Source organism: Hippoglossus stenolepis, chromosome 4 (genome assembly GCF_022539355.2).
Source record: "Hippoglossus stenolepis isolate QCI-W04-F060 chromosome 4, HSTE1.2, whole genome shotgun sequence".
Classification (NCBI taxonomy): Eukaryota; Metazoa; Chordata; class Actinopteri; order Pleuronectiformes; family Pleuronectidae; genus Hippoglossus; species Hippoglossus stenolepis.
Genome location: NC_061486.1, coordinates 21,174,097 through 21,189,143, shown reverse-complemented (window position 1 = coordinate 21,189,143; position 15,047 = coordinate 21,174,097). Strand labels below are relative to the sequence as shown.

Sequence of the window (15,047 nt, the reverse complement as noted above, 5' to 3'; positions counted from 1 at the left end):
CTCCCTGACTCTGGGCATCTCTTGACAATCTTACTCCCTGCAAGTACAGAGTCATGTAGTCTATTTACAAGTGTCTGAAGCATAGTATGTATGTTATGATTGTCGATGCATCTCAACTTCCTCCCAATTTCCAGAAATTAAGCAAAAATATCCTGCATACAAATGCTGCCATCTTGTGCTGATGATGTCATTTGAGAATCTGCAGTAAGTGATGGGGAATGGAGCTGTGGTATCGAGGTCCTTTTGATGCACGCACTCAATCAGCCAATTTTACCTTGTTTTTATAGCATCAAATAGATTAAAACCAAACTTACCAGAAACATCCATTACACATACATTAGTACATTATATATATATATATTTATATATATATATATAACATAACACTAGAATCTAAAAACTAAGCAGACGCAGCAAATAACCACATTGAAATAAAACAAAAGAAAACATCTATATGATATATCGGAGGTGATCTACACTGTACAGTTGTGTAGTATCTTGCTAAAAGAGCCACCAGGATAAGTAATGCCTGTTATTTCTTGAGACATTTTCTGGATTAACTCAGTTAAAATGTGTTGTGTCTCTGTGATGACTGATCACAGTCACTTGTAATCCCTCACAATGATTCATCCTTGGAGGGTGACAGAGTCCAGACCAAACATGGAGCTGTGAGCCGCAGGTGGAACTCTACATCCATGACTCATGTCTGCTCTCCACAGGTCTTTTCCACAGCAGACATTTTGTTTGCTTGTTCGTCTGTTTGTTGTTAGCTAGCAACAATAATCACAATTATTGGATGAATGACTGTTATTGCTTCTAAATGTGAAAACCAATAAACAAAGTTAAAAAAAAAAAAAAGTTCAGTGTGTAGAATTTAGTGACATCTAGTGGTGAAGTTGCATGTTGCAGTTGAATACCTCTCACCTCACACTCCCCTTCCAAACCTAGGCTTATAACACAGTGTAAATGAACTCGTTTCGAGTCGAATATGAACGTCGGGCCTTGAGGACACTTGGATGACACCACACAAGCAGTATTGAGGCATGTTATGGTTTTTCTGTTTTATTAGGTCTGAAGTCTAGGTCCCCATTGACTTCAATCGGATTCTGCTGCTACAAAGTATACTTCTGAGGGAATTTAAATTTTTCAGTGAACTATCCCTTTAATGATCCAAAACACAAATTTTGCCAGATGCTAAATTGCCACATAAAGCATTTAGTGTTTTAAAATGTTTTTTTATTAGGAGGTAGGCTACCTTCAGTTTAATAAATATTACTATTTGCCTTGGGGTTTTTTTTTATGTTTGCTTTAACACGAGACAGTGCTTCTTATAAAAGTAAAATCAGAAGCTGATATTTTCTCCTGGCTTGGATAAAGTATTTATTTTCCCCTTTTATTACGAGACTTGACAAAATAAAAGAGGCACAATCCGTGAGTGGGGACTGTTGGGCCTTGGTGCAGGTATGTTCTCTACTGAGTGACATTCTAGTTAATAGAAATACTTACAACAAAATAAGAGCACATGACAACAGGAGTTTATCTAGAGCTACAAACTTTGATTAAACATGTCAAATTTGTGGCAGTTTTCACATCAATGAGACTTTATGAGATTTACTGGACACTGTGTGGTCTATATTGATTCGAGAATCATTACAGCCCTAATGAACACTAACCCACTCATATAATGAACCATAAAAGATTTCTTCCAGCAGATGGAGCTGGATTAAAGAAAGACTCTGAGCCGGTAACAGATTTATCTTTGCATAGTTGAAGATGATCTTAACTGACTTAACAGCCAAAAGTTAATAGCGCTCATAATCATCATACTCATTACTGGTGATGTTCGGGATCACCAGGGCAGCACCTCTCCAGTATAGCTCAGAAACGACCCATGATCCTTTTCACTCAGGCCACCAAACACAGACAACATGGAGGAGGTGCTCTCCTCTGGACTCAATGGAGCCTGGAAAGACACGAAAACACACAAAAACAATAATCACCCAGGACACTATTGTAGAAAAGCTCTTGAATATTTGAAATGTTAAAGACAATTCTCACTTCGAATTATGTTGTAACAGCTGGAATCTTTCACTCTTTTTAAAGCAGAAAGCTGAGGCCTGTCTTCTGCTTTGTAATAATATCTTTAACTCTATGTATAACACAGTCTAGGGATTCTCATTTATCAGGGTTAATTGACTCAAATAACTGTATAGCTGAGGTTTCACAGATTCTCCAAAGGCACTGAGACACTCTTTCTATCCCAGAGGATGATATGATTTAAACACAGTTTGTGTTCAGAAGGCCTGTGACTGTCTGACTGGCTCTTACCTGAGGCCCCCCCATGTCGGTGTGGACCCAGCCTGGGTGTATGGCCAAACAGAGAATCCCATCGGGCTCCAGGTCTGTAGCCATACAGCGACTCACCATGTTTAGGGCACACTGAGGAGGCACATCAAACTACCATGAAGCATAATGCTACACTCATCCCACTATAGAGAAGTTTAACACATCATCACAGCAGCTGACACATCACCTTGGATGTCCTGTAGGGGAACCATTTGATATTTGCACTCTCCCCCCAGTTGAGCTCCACAGAGCCCAGCTGAGAGGAAATATTGATAACTGCTGCCCTCTGGATGCTCATGCTCCCTGAGCCGCCTGCTCCTCCTCTGGACGCAGCTGCTTTTAGCAGAGGGAGGAAGGCCTGGGATCAGAGGGAGGAAACAAATATATACCTTACATATTTTATTATAAAACTGATATTTGAAACTGAAACACAACACATGTATAGATATAAAGTTATTAGGAGACAATGACTAAAGCGTTCACTGCCAGATTCAAACATACATTACACTGTTTGGAAACAGACCGTCAGTTTCGCCCTCTGGAGGCAGAATTTTATAATTTCAGAGAGAAGGGCGGACTTTTCTAAAAATAATATATAATATAATATAATATAATATAATGTATTTCAGGCCAAGTTAAAATTTTACAGTGAAGCCTTAAGGTTGCAATTACTTTTATTTACTTGATTTAACTTTTATTGATGATTATTGATCAGATGCAGATGCAGCATCTGATCAATAATCTTGATACAAATGCAATTCAATCCAAAATTCATCATGTTCTAACACTATATAATATCACAGAGCTACCACAAAACTGTATATATACAATTTGAGTATCCTGAAAAGATGTTAATCTTTATTTTTTGACATTCAAAATATTATTATAAAATTGAATAGAAAAAAAGTAGCACCCAACCAATTCAAATATAATAATAATAATATTATATAATATAAGAAAAAGGCAAATTTTAGCCTTTCACAGCTGATTGTATCAGTGTTTGCCAAATGAAAACGTATTGTACACAATAAACAATGCAGAAAAGATGTATTCATGATTACATTTGACATATTAATATGTCTATGTTCTATGTTTTTGTTTGTATTTGAATTTCCTTTTATGGCTGAACTGGAAAATATCAAATGTCAGGGTTTGATAACATCTTGGGAATCATTGACACATTGTCTTTTTGGTAGTTAAATATATATTTCTACCAACATATCAGTATTTGAAATGCTTTACTCCCTAAAATTGGAAACTGCTTCAACCCCCAAACATCCATATCGTCCAGACTCTGACAAAGGTCCATCAAAATTTTGCATGACCCAAGTTGACGTCTTCAAACTGTATTTACAGACACTGTCCTTCCATTGGAACAAACTGTGTGTCGGCAGGCTTCCTGAGCAGAGCCTGAGTTTCTACCAGCTCAGGGTGTCGATCTGTGATATTTATGAAATGAAGTCTTTCCAGAGTCAAGAGTTTTTTGTTTCTGCTGTCCATCAAGGTCATCTTGTTATTTGAGTTTGCCTCCTCCTGGTGACTGCATCAAAGGGGGCTAGAGCCCCTGCCCTTTTTCTTCCTGGAGAGAAAGTGCCCTTTTTCTGGGGTGCTTTTTTTAAATAAATGATTATACTCCTGTTTGTGCACAGCTCCCCTGTCCAAAAAAAATATACATTGATTGAATAAACAATCTAAATATCAGGTCCGGAGATTAGACTAGTCTCTACCCTCCCTCCACGTCTCCTGCACAGTGGTGAGCACTATGTGGACATTTCTTGATTCTTAGATGCATCGCGACATGGACGACTCTGCATTGATGCAGAGACAGAACAATAATCTATTCATGTTGTTTTTAGCGATGTCCCACCACTGAATAACTTTAACACCGCTGCTCCAGGACGGACGCACATTAAAAGGTCTGGTCATCCTGTGTGCATTCGAATCATTGACTGTTGAATCGTAATTGAATCATGAGGTTAGTGAAGGTGAACTAGTGAGCACACAGTCATCGACAGTCACGTCAGACAGGAAGGCAGCACCTCCCAGCTCCTGTTCCAGTAGGTGTGTTTTTTCTTTGCTTGTGTGGAGCTGAGTGGTGATGAACTAAGCTACAAGTGCCTCAGGTTTACAGCTAATTAGACTAAAGACAAAAAAATATATAGTTAACTTGTGTCTTGCTAGCAAACAGACAGAAGGTACAACAAACACCATCTGAATATGTATTTTTTGTACCTTCTGTCTTGCTAGCAAACAGACAGAAGGTACAACAAACACCATCTGAATATGTATTTTTTGTACCTTCTGTCTTGCTAGCAAACAGACAGAAGGTTCAACAAACACCATCTGAATATGTATTTTTTGACGTTTTCTTTCCATTAGAGTGAAAGAAGACGACATGGAAGCAAAATAGACCAAAATCTCAAAATTGACCAGTACACGAAAAAGCAATGTTTTTGCCTGTAGTGCCTTAAACTGCGTAATTTGGATTGTAGGCTCCTCATCTAATAACTATTCATTCTACTACTGATGAGTATTTAACAATTGTGTGAGTGCGAGGATATCAAGGGTATTTTTATTTAACTTTCGGTTTTAAAACTTTTCTTTTATAAATAATTATGAGTGCCCTTTTTCTCAGTTGAGCCCCTGCCCCCCAAAAGCACAAAGCCTATTAATAAACATTACCTTGGTGATCATTAGAGGAGCCACAGCGTTGGTGCGGAAGTTTTCTATCATCTTGTCGGCAGTAACAGTGTGAAAGTCGGTCATCAAATTAATCCCTGCATTGTTGATCAGGCAGTTCAGACCCTCGTCTTGCACCAGCCGGCTCACCTCCTCTGCACATTTATCTATGCTCTCCTGGCTCAGTACATCTGGAAAAAGAGACATCAACACTGGACATGAGCAACAACAAGGACAAAATATTAAGAAAAGTGGAAAATATCATGAGGAAAGTAAATGAATACTTCAAAGAGGTAATGGTTTCTGTCGCTTGAGACACATGTACATATTATGTTCTATATAATAATAACTTTATTTGTATCGCACTTATCTCAACAAGGTTACAAAGTGCTTCCCAAAATCAATGGCAAAAATTGAATGAACTAAAATAAAAGGTTCTCAGTAGTGGTGCACCGATGTATCGGCCGTATATCGGTAGCGGCCGATATTCGCCTCGTTTACTGCCATCGGCGTATCGGTAATAAACTTGACTTTCACCGATAACATTGGCCGATGTTCATTGGTATGTTTTCTGCAGCCTGCCAATCTGGCATCCAGATTATGGTACACTGACGCCGGGTTTACACCGGGCGCTGAAGCGCCGCGCAGCGCCAAGGAAAGCCAGGCGCCTCCCATCCACCCCCCTGTTAAACCTTTGTGCGGTTCACATGGGCTGCGATGCGCCAGCGCCCTTCACCGATGGTTTCGGCGTGCGAGCGTATCGCGCCAGGAAACAGACTGAAAAATGATTTTAAACGATATAAATGACATATTTTATATGATATAAATGATCAAATATGCATCCCATACTTTGTATTCCCCTTCTCTTGTCCTGGAGTTTTAATTTTCCCAATTTTCCCAATCACATAATTAAATGTCCCCCTCTGCCCATCCACTACAGCCACACAAGCAGTCATATAGATAAAAGAGAGAGGGGGCTAAAGGCTTGCTTGGAGAATACGTCATTTACCCCCGACACCCGACATTGAACGGGTTACATACAACAACAAGCGGAGAATCGCGGGCTGACCGGCGCGGAGAAATGTGGGTCCGGTGTGCACATGCGCAACAGGTACTACATACAAACAGCAGAGACAATGTCGGCAGCGTCGGCTGTGTGGGATTTCTTCACTGTCTCAGAGAAAGATCTCCGTTTAGCAATTTGCAAGTTCAGCCGACATTTCAAGAGGGGGTAATACCACCAAGGATTTCAACATGGCATCTAAAGTTACACTTGTCACTTTTTCTGTTTTTCATATTATTCAAGTAATAAACAAATATCGGTATCGGCATCGGCTAGCGGCTAGATTGTTGTTTTAAATATCGGTATCGGCCAAGAATTTCCATATCGGTGCATCCCTAGTTCTCAGACCTTAAAAATCATAGAGAAACAACAGTTCCCACAATGAGCAGCACGTTGGCGACTGTGGAGAAAATTAACCTCCAGCAGAACCAGACTCAATGCTGGTGGCACCTGCCTGGACCGGTTGGGGTGAGCAGAGAAAAATGGGGAAGAGAGAAGAGTGAGACCAGGAACAGCTTATTTTGTAAATTACAGTTCACTTGTAATAAGAGTAAGTCTATAATTCTTTTTAAAGCACTTTCTCAATAAAAAGGGAGTTCATATTTGAAAAAGCAGCCATGTGCAGTAATATACGAAATTGTGGATGTGATACAGTGAAATGCCTTGAGATGCATTGTTGTGCATTGGAGTAGTTAACTGTTATTGATCCTAATTGAATCGTGAGGCTAGTGAAGGTGCACTATTGAGCACACAGTCATCACAGACATGGCAGACAGCCAGCACCTCCCAGCTCCCGGCTCCTGTTGCAGTTGTGCTGGTTTTTTACTGCTTGTGACTAAGCTAACAGTGACTCGAGTTTACAGCTAGACAAAAAACAATATAGCTAAGTAGTCTTGGTAGCAAACAGACAGAAGGTACAACAAACACCATCTAAATGTGTATTTTTGGATGTTTTCTTTCCATTAGAGTGAAAGAAGAAGACATGGAAGCAAAATAGACCAAAATCTCAATATGTTTCTGCTTGTAGTCTCCTGCCTTAAACAGTAACTTCATCATTGTAGGCTCCTAAAAAGATATTGTTAAGTAAGTCAGAGATGTGATACTATATTTTACTTTTGGTTTTAAAACTTTTTTTATAAATTATTATGGGAAGTGCCCTTTTCTCACTTGAGCCCCTGCCCCCCCAAAATGTCTGAGCACATCCCTGATAACATTTACTATGTGATTCTTATTATTCTTATTATTCACATCTCAGTAGGCCCAGCCTTAGTTCTCTCTCTTACCCAGAGGGATGATGTGGATGTTGGGATGTTTCAGAGCCAGATCCTGAAGATTCTGTGGATCAAAAACAAATCCAGTTACAGGGAATAAAAACCAATTTACCCGGTACATGATGCACCCTCAGCCCGGTGCAGACCCAAGTTTGACCCCGTGTCACAGCCCCCCACACACGGTGTGTAGCTCAGGGGATAATCAGTTAGTTTGGAGGGTGTTTACCTGGGCGCCATCGGGGTTTCGGGTCGTGGCTATAATCTTCCCCGGGGAGAAGCCTCCTCCTGCCAGGCTGTCGACCATCTGCAGCCCGATCCCGCGGCTGGCTCCGGTCACCAGCACCGAGCCGCACTGTCCGAACCTCACTGCCCCGCTCATCGCTGACTCTGACTAAGAGCTGGAGTCGATGCTGCGGATATCCTCTCTTCTTCCAGATATTATCCGTGTCTGGCGCGACCCACCTCCGCCCACCGTAGTAAACAGTGTTGCAGCCAAACAATCGAAGTAACTGGGGACCTCTTCTTCAAACGTAAAAAAACAATAGAAAAACATAACATGCCTCCATACTGCTCCTGTGGTGTCATCCAAGTGTCCTCAAGCCCAGACATTCATATTTAACTTGAAACGTTGTCATTTACACCATGTTTTTAACCTTAGTGTCCTCTGATCAGCTTGTTGGAAATGTCATAGATTTGTAGGCATTTGGTCATAAATAAAAGTATGGAGCAAATACAAATTCTGACACTGGATGAAAACTGAAGGTTTTGCCAAAATTCATCCTGAGGGGAACATGGAAGTTAGTACTGAATTTTTGTTTAACCATTGACTAAAACTGTCACACAGCAAGGAAGGACATTTAAATGATTTTAGTTTAGCAAAGTATTTTTCTTCTTCTGAGCTTTTAACTTGTAGGCGTCAAGTTTGTTCAGAAAACCAAATGTGAGGCCAAAAACAAACTTATTTGACCTCTTTGATATACTACAGTTTACTATTGTGTGGCTGTATGGGGAAACACCAAACACAAACCAAATCACTTTACAGAGGAAGGCTATAAGATTTGTCATTCCATCTGGTTACTGTGAACCAGCTAACACCGCTTTTATTAAGTAATATACCCTAAAATGTTATGATTTGATTGAGTTAAATACTGAACAATTAATGTACAAAGCATATCATAAGTTACTCCCACTCAATATTCTGATTTTGTTTGATTCCAGACAGAGTCTATGTGAATTCAGGGGAATAGTTAAGTTTAAGAAAACAAGGGTGCGAACAAATACTAAAAACAGATGTGTACCTGTTAAAGGGGTTTAGTTTTTAAAATTTTTTTAATCTTAATTACAAAAGAAACAGAAATATTGTCTTCTTTGCTTTTTTGTCCAAAGTTTCAGTGTGTATCATCTACATCTAGTGGTGAAGTTGCATATTGCAGCTGAATACCCCCCACGTCACCCTCCCCTTCCAAACATGATAGAGAACCTGTGGATCCTTCAGTTTTCATAAAAACTCAAAAGGTGTTTAGTCTGTCCAGTCTGGGCTACTGTAAAAAACATGGCGGCCTCCATAGAGAGGACCTGCTCCTGATGTAAATATACAGCTTTTAAATATAAACGGCCCATAAGGGTACAAAAAACAAACTATTCATACAATTTATATCAAACACACTAGTGTAAACATCACTAAGATTATTTCATATTAAATTTCTGCCAATAGATCCCTTTCATCTAAATCTTACACACTGGACCTTTAACTACCCTTTTTGGTCTTTCACTCTCTCTATACATATATATCTATATCGATATAGATACATTCTTATGCTATTATTTTTACCTATTGCTTTATAGTTTTTTACCAAATGTATGAACCAAGTGGGGGCCACTGTGAGAAAAACACACTTTAAAATGTTGGAAACTACATTTAAAAATGTTTATCATTAATTCAAAGGTACAACCGAATTTCTGTATGCTCTTTGATGAATTCCAAAGCTTGAAATAGTGCAGAGCATGAATGTAAGGAAGAAATCATTAGGCCTGAATGTATCCATCTCTCTGAAAAACATGTGAAATCACATGAACACAGTCATACACAAAATAATGTTGTCTAACTTATTTTCAAGTTGTTAATTTCTGAATTGTCTAGAAGCTTTAAATGTGTTTACGTTGGGCTTTATTTTATTTTTTTTAGATAATTGTGCTCTTAAACGGGTAATTCACCAGAAAGTCATCTCATTTCATTGGAGATATGTTTAAACACTGAAGCTGCTTCACTGACAGTCAACAGGTGACTAACGCTGTGAACCAAGGTGGTTTTTATGGGGTATAGACATGTTTGGTGTGTATGTGTTTTCAGTAGCTTGAGGTCTAAGGTCAAGCAAACATGTCCCTCTTATATTACTTCAGTCACATTGGGTCTCGATGTTGTCGTAACATCATAGATGCAAAGATTTTGCCCTCCAGTAAAGTGGTCACAGCAATGTCCCCAAATCTTTTTTGAACTTCACACTCATTTTACACTGCAGTGATCAGTGACCTGTTGCATATGTGAATTCATTTGAATTTACTGGAGTGTAGATAATCCTTTGTTCTCTTATATCCTGCACATACAGATGGATTATGTGACGGAAGAAGCGGAACAGCCCAAAAGATGAGATGAGTCGGCTGAGACGCTGCGGCCAGACAGATGGGTAAGTGTTGCGAGATGATGAGTCTGGGCGGGGGGGCAGCAGGGCTTTAAAAGGGTCAGAGGGGGCGAGTTCAAGAGGGCTTACCAGCACCCGTATATGGACTGTGTGGCAGGGGAGGGGTGTTAATGGCAGCCCTCCAGTCATAAAAAGAGGGTGTGTCTGTTTTACGGATGAATGAGCAGGCTGATAAGCTTTGTAAAGGGTCTCAGAGGAGGGCGAGGGGCGAGGGGCGAGGGGAGAGCAGGGCGACACTGGAGCAGACACTGTTGTCTTTGGCATGTTAAACACACAGGGTGCAGGCAGACAGCTCACACTGCAGAGCACACAGTGACTCAGGCTGGATGTTGTGATTGGACCTGGAATCAGAGGATCCCAACTGATTGGAGTTTTGGTGGCGGCTCTTTTTCTCAATGCAGCGTGGAGTTGGGAAAGTTTGGTAACATCTCATACTTGTTGCTGTTTGAATTCAAGGATGATGCTCAAGAAAGTCAGATTCAAGGTAAGAAAGTTCACCCACTTTTTTTCACAGTAAAGCTCATTTGCTTTTCCTGCATATATTCTGTACTATTGTGATTATAAGATTTCATACGGTCTTGTGTTATAGACACATTCAGCTGGATGACTGTCCACAAGCCATCACTTCATACAATATAGTTTCTGTAGAAATCCTCTTTAGAGTCAGTCAGATCAAAGTCACACTGTTCAGGTCTAACATGTGGAGGTGCCTCAGAGTTCTTTCTCCCTTATAACTATGATGTGACATTGTCATAGAAAAAACCTTCATCTTGTTGCTCTCAGTCTTAAGATATCATAGTGATCCAGCCAGTATCAGCTTCATAAATCTTTTCCTGTGGATGCTCTAAACTCCTAATGACTCTTTCCTGAGGACACTCGTCTGTCTCACAGGATGTGTTGTGTACTTTTTCCAAATGATTTGGTTGAAAGATAAAAAAAGAAGAAGAACCATCAAAATCAATCAAACTAAAACCCCATGGACTGACTTGTGATCTCTTGAAAGTAAATATGAAAGAGACAAGAGAGGAAAACCCCCATGATGGAATAAACAGTAGGAAACAGGTTACTTATCCAATCTGTGTAACCACTTTACCCATGTTAAAAAAGACTTAATCCACCCGTAATCCACAAGCTTTATGTCGCATCCTCCTTAAAAAAAACCTACAGTGAGCGAGCGAACAAAGCTCTGCTGGGCCTCTGTTGGATTTCCTTCATCCGCAGCGTTTGCCTGCAGTTCAAAGAGAAAAGCTGCTGCCTGCTGCTCAGGCTGTGTGGTGACACTGAGACGGTAATTACAGCACAGGGACAGCATCAGAGAAGCTGCAGCTCCTTCTTCTCACCATCCTTAAATACGGCTATAAAAGATTTACTGTTATCACTAAAGTGGCTCTGAAACAAGACACAAGGCGACAGCTACTGACATTTATTATTATTTCTTCATGGAAAATATGACGCATTCGTGTAAATAACTCATATTTTCTTCCATATTCCCATATACTGCATTTTTACCCTACATTTAGTATAGTAACTACATATTTTAGTTTCTGTATTTGCACACCTTTGAACATTTTTTATGTGCTTGTTCCATCATTGCGCCTTTCAAAATAAAATTCGTTAAGCACTTTAAAGACATGGAAAAACATTATAAAACATACACATATTATTAAATTTAATCAAAATCATCAAATTACCTTAAAATGTGTTTTGTTGGGTGGCTTCACTTTGTGGCTACCCTCGCTTTTTGGTCTTTTTCCTAATGCTAACAGATCTGTTTTAACTCTCACTATATTCTTTGCATTCAAAGCATTTAGTCCGGACACTAGAAAGTAGAAGCTGGCTACTGACGTCCAGCATTGACTTGTGTGTAAAGAACACAATACACTGATGGACTAGTCACTGTAGGGGGTGGGGCGGGGACCCAGCATGCAGCGGTCACATCAGGGGGAAGTGTGACACTCCATTATTTGGTGTTAATGTAAGGAGCCTGATAGCATGCGGTTAATGATGTCCTGTAAGTTTAGTCAAGTGATGCAGGACAGAGTAGGTGGGAGTGATCAAAGTTTCATTCATAAGCTGAAGTCGTCTAATGTCACTTCCTACAACCCTCACCTGTTACTGCAGCTGCTCCTGTCATCCTCTCAGAGGTGACACTTTTCCCAGGCAGTGTGTCAACAGCAGCGAGAAGCAGAGGGACACAAGTGAGAGTGAGAGAGGCCAAGTAAACACAAACTTTGAGAGAAAGAAGGAGAGTGAAAGAAATGTTGGCTGCGTGAATATAAACCGTACACTCAAAAAATGATTATGCCTAAAACGGTGACTTTATGTATTTCAATGACATATTAAATTGTGATTAGATTAAATAAATTGTGTTAAATGTTTATTTTTTACACGAACACTGATCAAATTATTTGATGTATTCAAACTAACTCAACGTGATAGACAACACTTCACTAAATGTGACTCTTTACATTGAACTTATGTAATAAAGTTACATGGACATTTTATTTGTAATTGACATACATAAAATCCTGATTAGTTTTCCGAGTAACTACATATTTTAGTTTCTGTATTTGCACACCTTTGAACATTTTTCATGTGCTTGTTCCATCATTGCGCCTTTCAAAATAAAATTCGTTAAGCACTTTAAAGACATGGAAAAACATTATAAAACATACACATATTATTAAATTTAATCAAAATCATCAAATTACTTTAAAATGTGTTTTGTTGGGTGGCTTCACTTTGTGGCTACCCTCGCTTTTTGGTCTTTTTCCTAATGCTAACAGATCTGTTTTAACTCTCACTATATTCTTTGCATTCAAAGCATTTAGTCCGGACACTAGAAAGTAGAAGCTGGCTACTGACGTCCAGCATTGACTTGTGTGTAAAGAACACAATACACTGATGGACTAGTCACTGTAGGGGGTGGGGCGGGGACCCAGCATGCAGCGGTCACATCAGGGGGAAGTGTGACACTCCATTATTTGGTGTTAATGTAAGGAGCCTGATAGCATGCGGTTAATGATGTCCTGTAAGTTTAGTCAAATGATGACAACACTTCACTAAATGTGACTCTTTACATTGAACTTATGTAATAAAGTTACATGGACATTTTATTTGTAATTGACATACATAAAATCCTGATTAGTTTTCCAAGTGTATATAAGGCTTGACATTAAGTTCTAATTTGTTAAATCCCGAATTATAGTGGCACTTTCTAGAGGTTTAGGTCCAGAGTTAAAAAAAAGGAAAATATGAACAAAGAAAAATATTAATTGGGAACATACTGTAAACTCAGGATTATTTACTGACCTTTACTGGAAACTCATGCAGTTGCATCAGTATATTATCAATTTGAGCTGTAATACATCTATTTGAAGCATCACCTTGATTTCATTTCAAAATGTTTTATGTGTTAATACGTAACCATTTAATCAAGTTATATATGTTTCTCTATAAAGATTTTGGTATAACACCAACAAGGTATTGTACTGTCGAACCAATTTGTTGAACAATAAAGAGCAAAGTATATGTCAGAAAGTTTTGCGGCCTCACAGAGGATATTGGATGAATTCTGTATGTGTCTGTGGAATTTCCTGTGACTGACGATCAAACTGTCCTCAGCAGCTTTTTGTTTGGATCTCTCCTCACACGGCTCTGCTACATTCTGTCTGCAATCCTACGAAACAACAGCTTCTCTTTGACAGCTACAGCCACTTCAGGGTTTTCAGAGCAATTGCAATTGAAGGTCATGGAAATTGCATGTGCTCAATGTTTCTGAATAAGGATTATTTTTTGTAACTTGGAATAATACTCTGAGATGGCATTTAAATTTCGGTAAATGAAAACCTTTCTGTCACTTGAAGGGAAAAGGAGGGAAGTTATCAACTGCAGTCAATGAAATATAACAGACACACAGGGCATGAATTCACGAATATATCATAGGTTAAAACATGTCAGCAATCAACAAATGCACAAGCTGAAGAACTAGATGCAGGTGACAGTAATGGTCATTTTTAGCCACTTTCGGACGATCATGAACTTCAATTTTGAAACAGTGATTTATGTCCAAATTCGTAGATCAAAATTTTACCATCCTAAATTAAAAAGAAACAAACAACATTAGATCAGCGAAACATGTTTAATTATAACTGTGAACATGTCAGCACGCAAACATTCACATTCAGCTGAAATAGCCACCGCGTTTAAACAAAGCTTTGTTAAACTAGCAACTCCACTTATTTAAGCTAAGAAATTTAATAGTGTGACATACTAAATAATGAATTTTTCTGTTCTCCGTTTATTCTTACATAATTTTCTTACGTTTTTATTTGTGTTTTGTTGTTTTTTTCTACATGTTCCAGAATGAAATAAAAATTAAGTGTTAATTCACACAAAACTAAGTCACAATTTCCCTGTCTACATGAAAACGATTACATTTTTGCTGGAAATAATCTCTGGTGGCCCTTTTTGATCAGATTCAGTCACTGTTGGCATCAACATTGTGTTTATTACCAGAGCTCTGACACCCAGAAGGCGGAGGGAGAAGAGGCAGAGCACTAATCATGGCAGTACTGATAAACTTAATCTCTCTTCTTCATAACCATCATGAATAATTATAACTCAATAATATGTGTAAAGCTGCTGCCTCTAATTTCTCCTGTGGGCCATGAAGCAGCATGCGTCCGCTGCACTAGATGGCGGTAGTGTTCTGTTTTTCACCTGTTTCCTGGCTCAGACGCAGCCTGATAAAGAAATGATGCCTGAAGCTAAACTCTCAGTAATCCTTTGGAACACCAAGACTCCCAGACATGTGTCTATTATTAAAACACTGCTGGCCATTGTCGGAGACAGGAACAACATTTCAGCGCTGAAAGACAGAGCATGACATGAAGCTTGACGTGGAAGTTATTGTAGGAATACTCGGTCACTCAGCAATAGTGTTGTTCAATAAAACAAAGCCGCAGCTTCCTTCAGTATGGCCCCGGG

At 39.2% G+C, this 15,047-nt stretch overlaps 1 protein-coding gene across 1 annotated transcript; it reads right to left on the bottom strand.

Annotated features, from left to right (window-relative positions):
- Nucleotides 1-1,610: 1,610 nt before the first annotated feature.
- Nucleotides 1,611-7,738, bottom strand: LOC118106402 (C-factor-like). Its single transcript, XM_035154911.2, has 6 exons — nt 7,586-7,738; nt 7,372-7,423; nt 5,029-5,216; nt 2,534-2,704; nt 2,329-2,439; nt 1,611-1,963 (listed from the first exon to the last, which is right to left on the bottom strand). The coding sequence occupies exons 1-6, from the start codon at nt 7,736-7,738 to the stop codon at nt 1,850-1,852; spliced, it is 789 nt and encodes a 262-aa protein (XP_035010802.2). The 3' UTR covers nt 1,611-1,849.
- Nucleotides 7,739-15,047: the final 7,309 nt, after the last annotated feature.

What these genes read in the sequence shown, in the direction of transcription:
- LOC118106402 (XM_035154911.2), bottom strand. Translation starts at nt 7,738, where the DNA reads ATGAGCGGGGCAGTGAGGTTCGGACAGTGCGGCTCGGTGCTGGTGACC. An exon ending in CTCCTCTAATGATCACCAAG is followed by an intron (nt 2,705 to 5,028) that starts GTAATGTTTATT and finishes CTCTGATCCCAG; the next exon opens with GCCTTCCTCCCTCTGCTAAA. An exon ending in TCCCCTACAGGACATCCAAG is followed by an intron (nt 2,440 to 2,533) that starts GTGATGTGTCAG and finishes GTGCCTCCTCAG; the next exon opens with TGTGCCCTAAACATGGTGAG.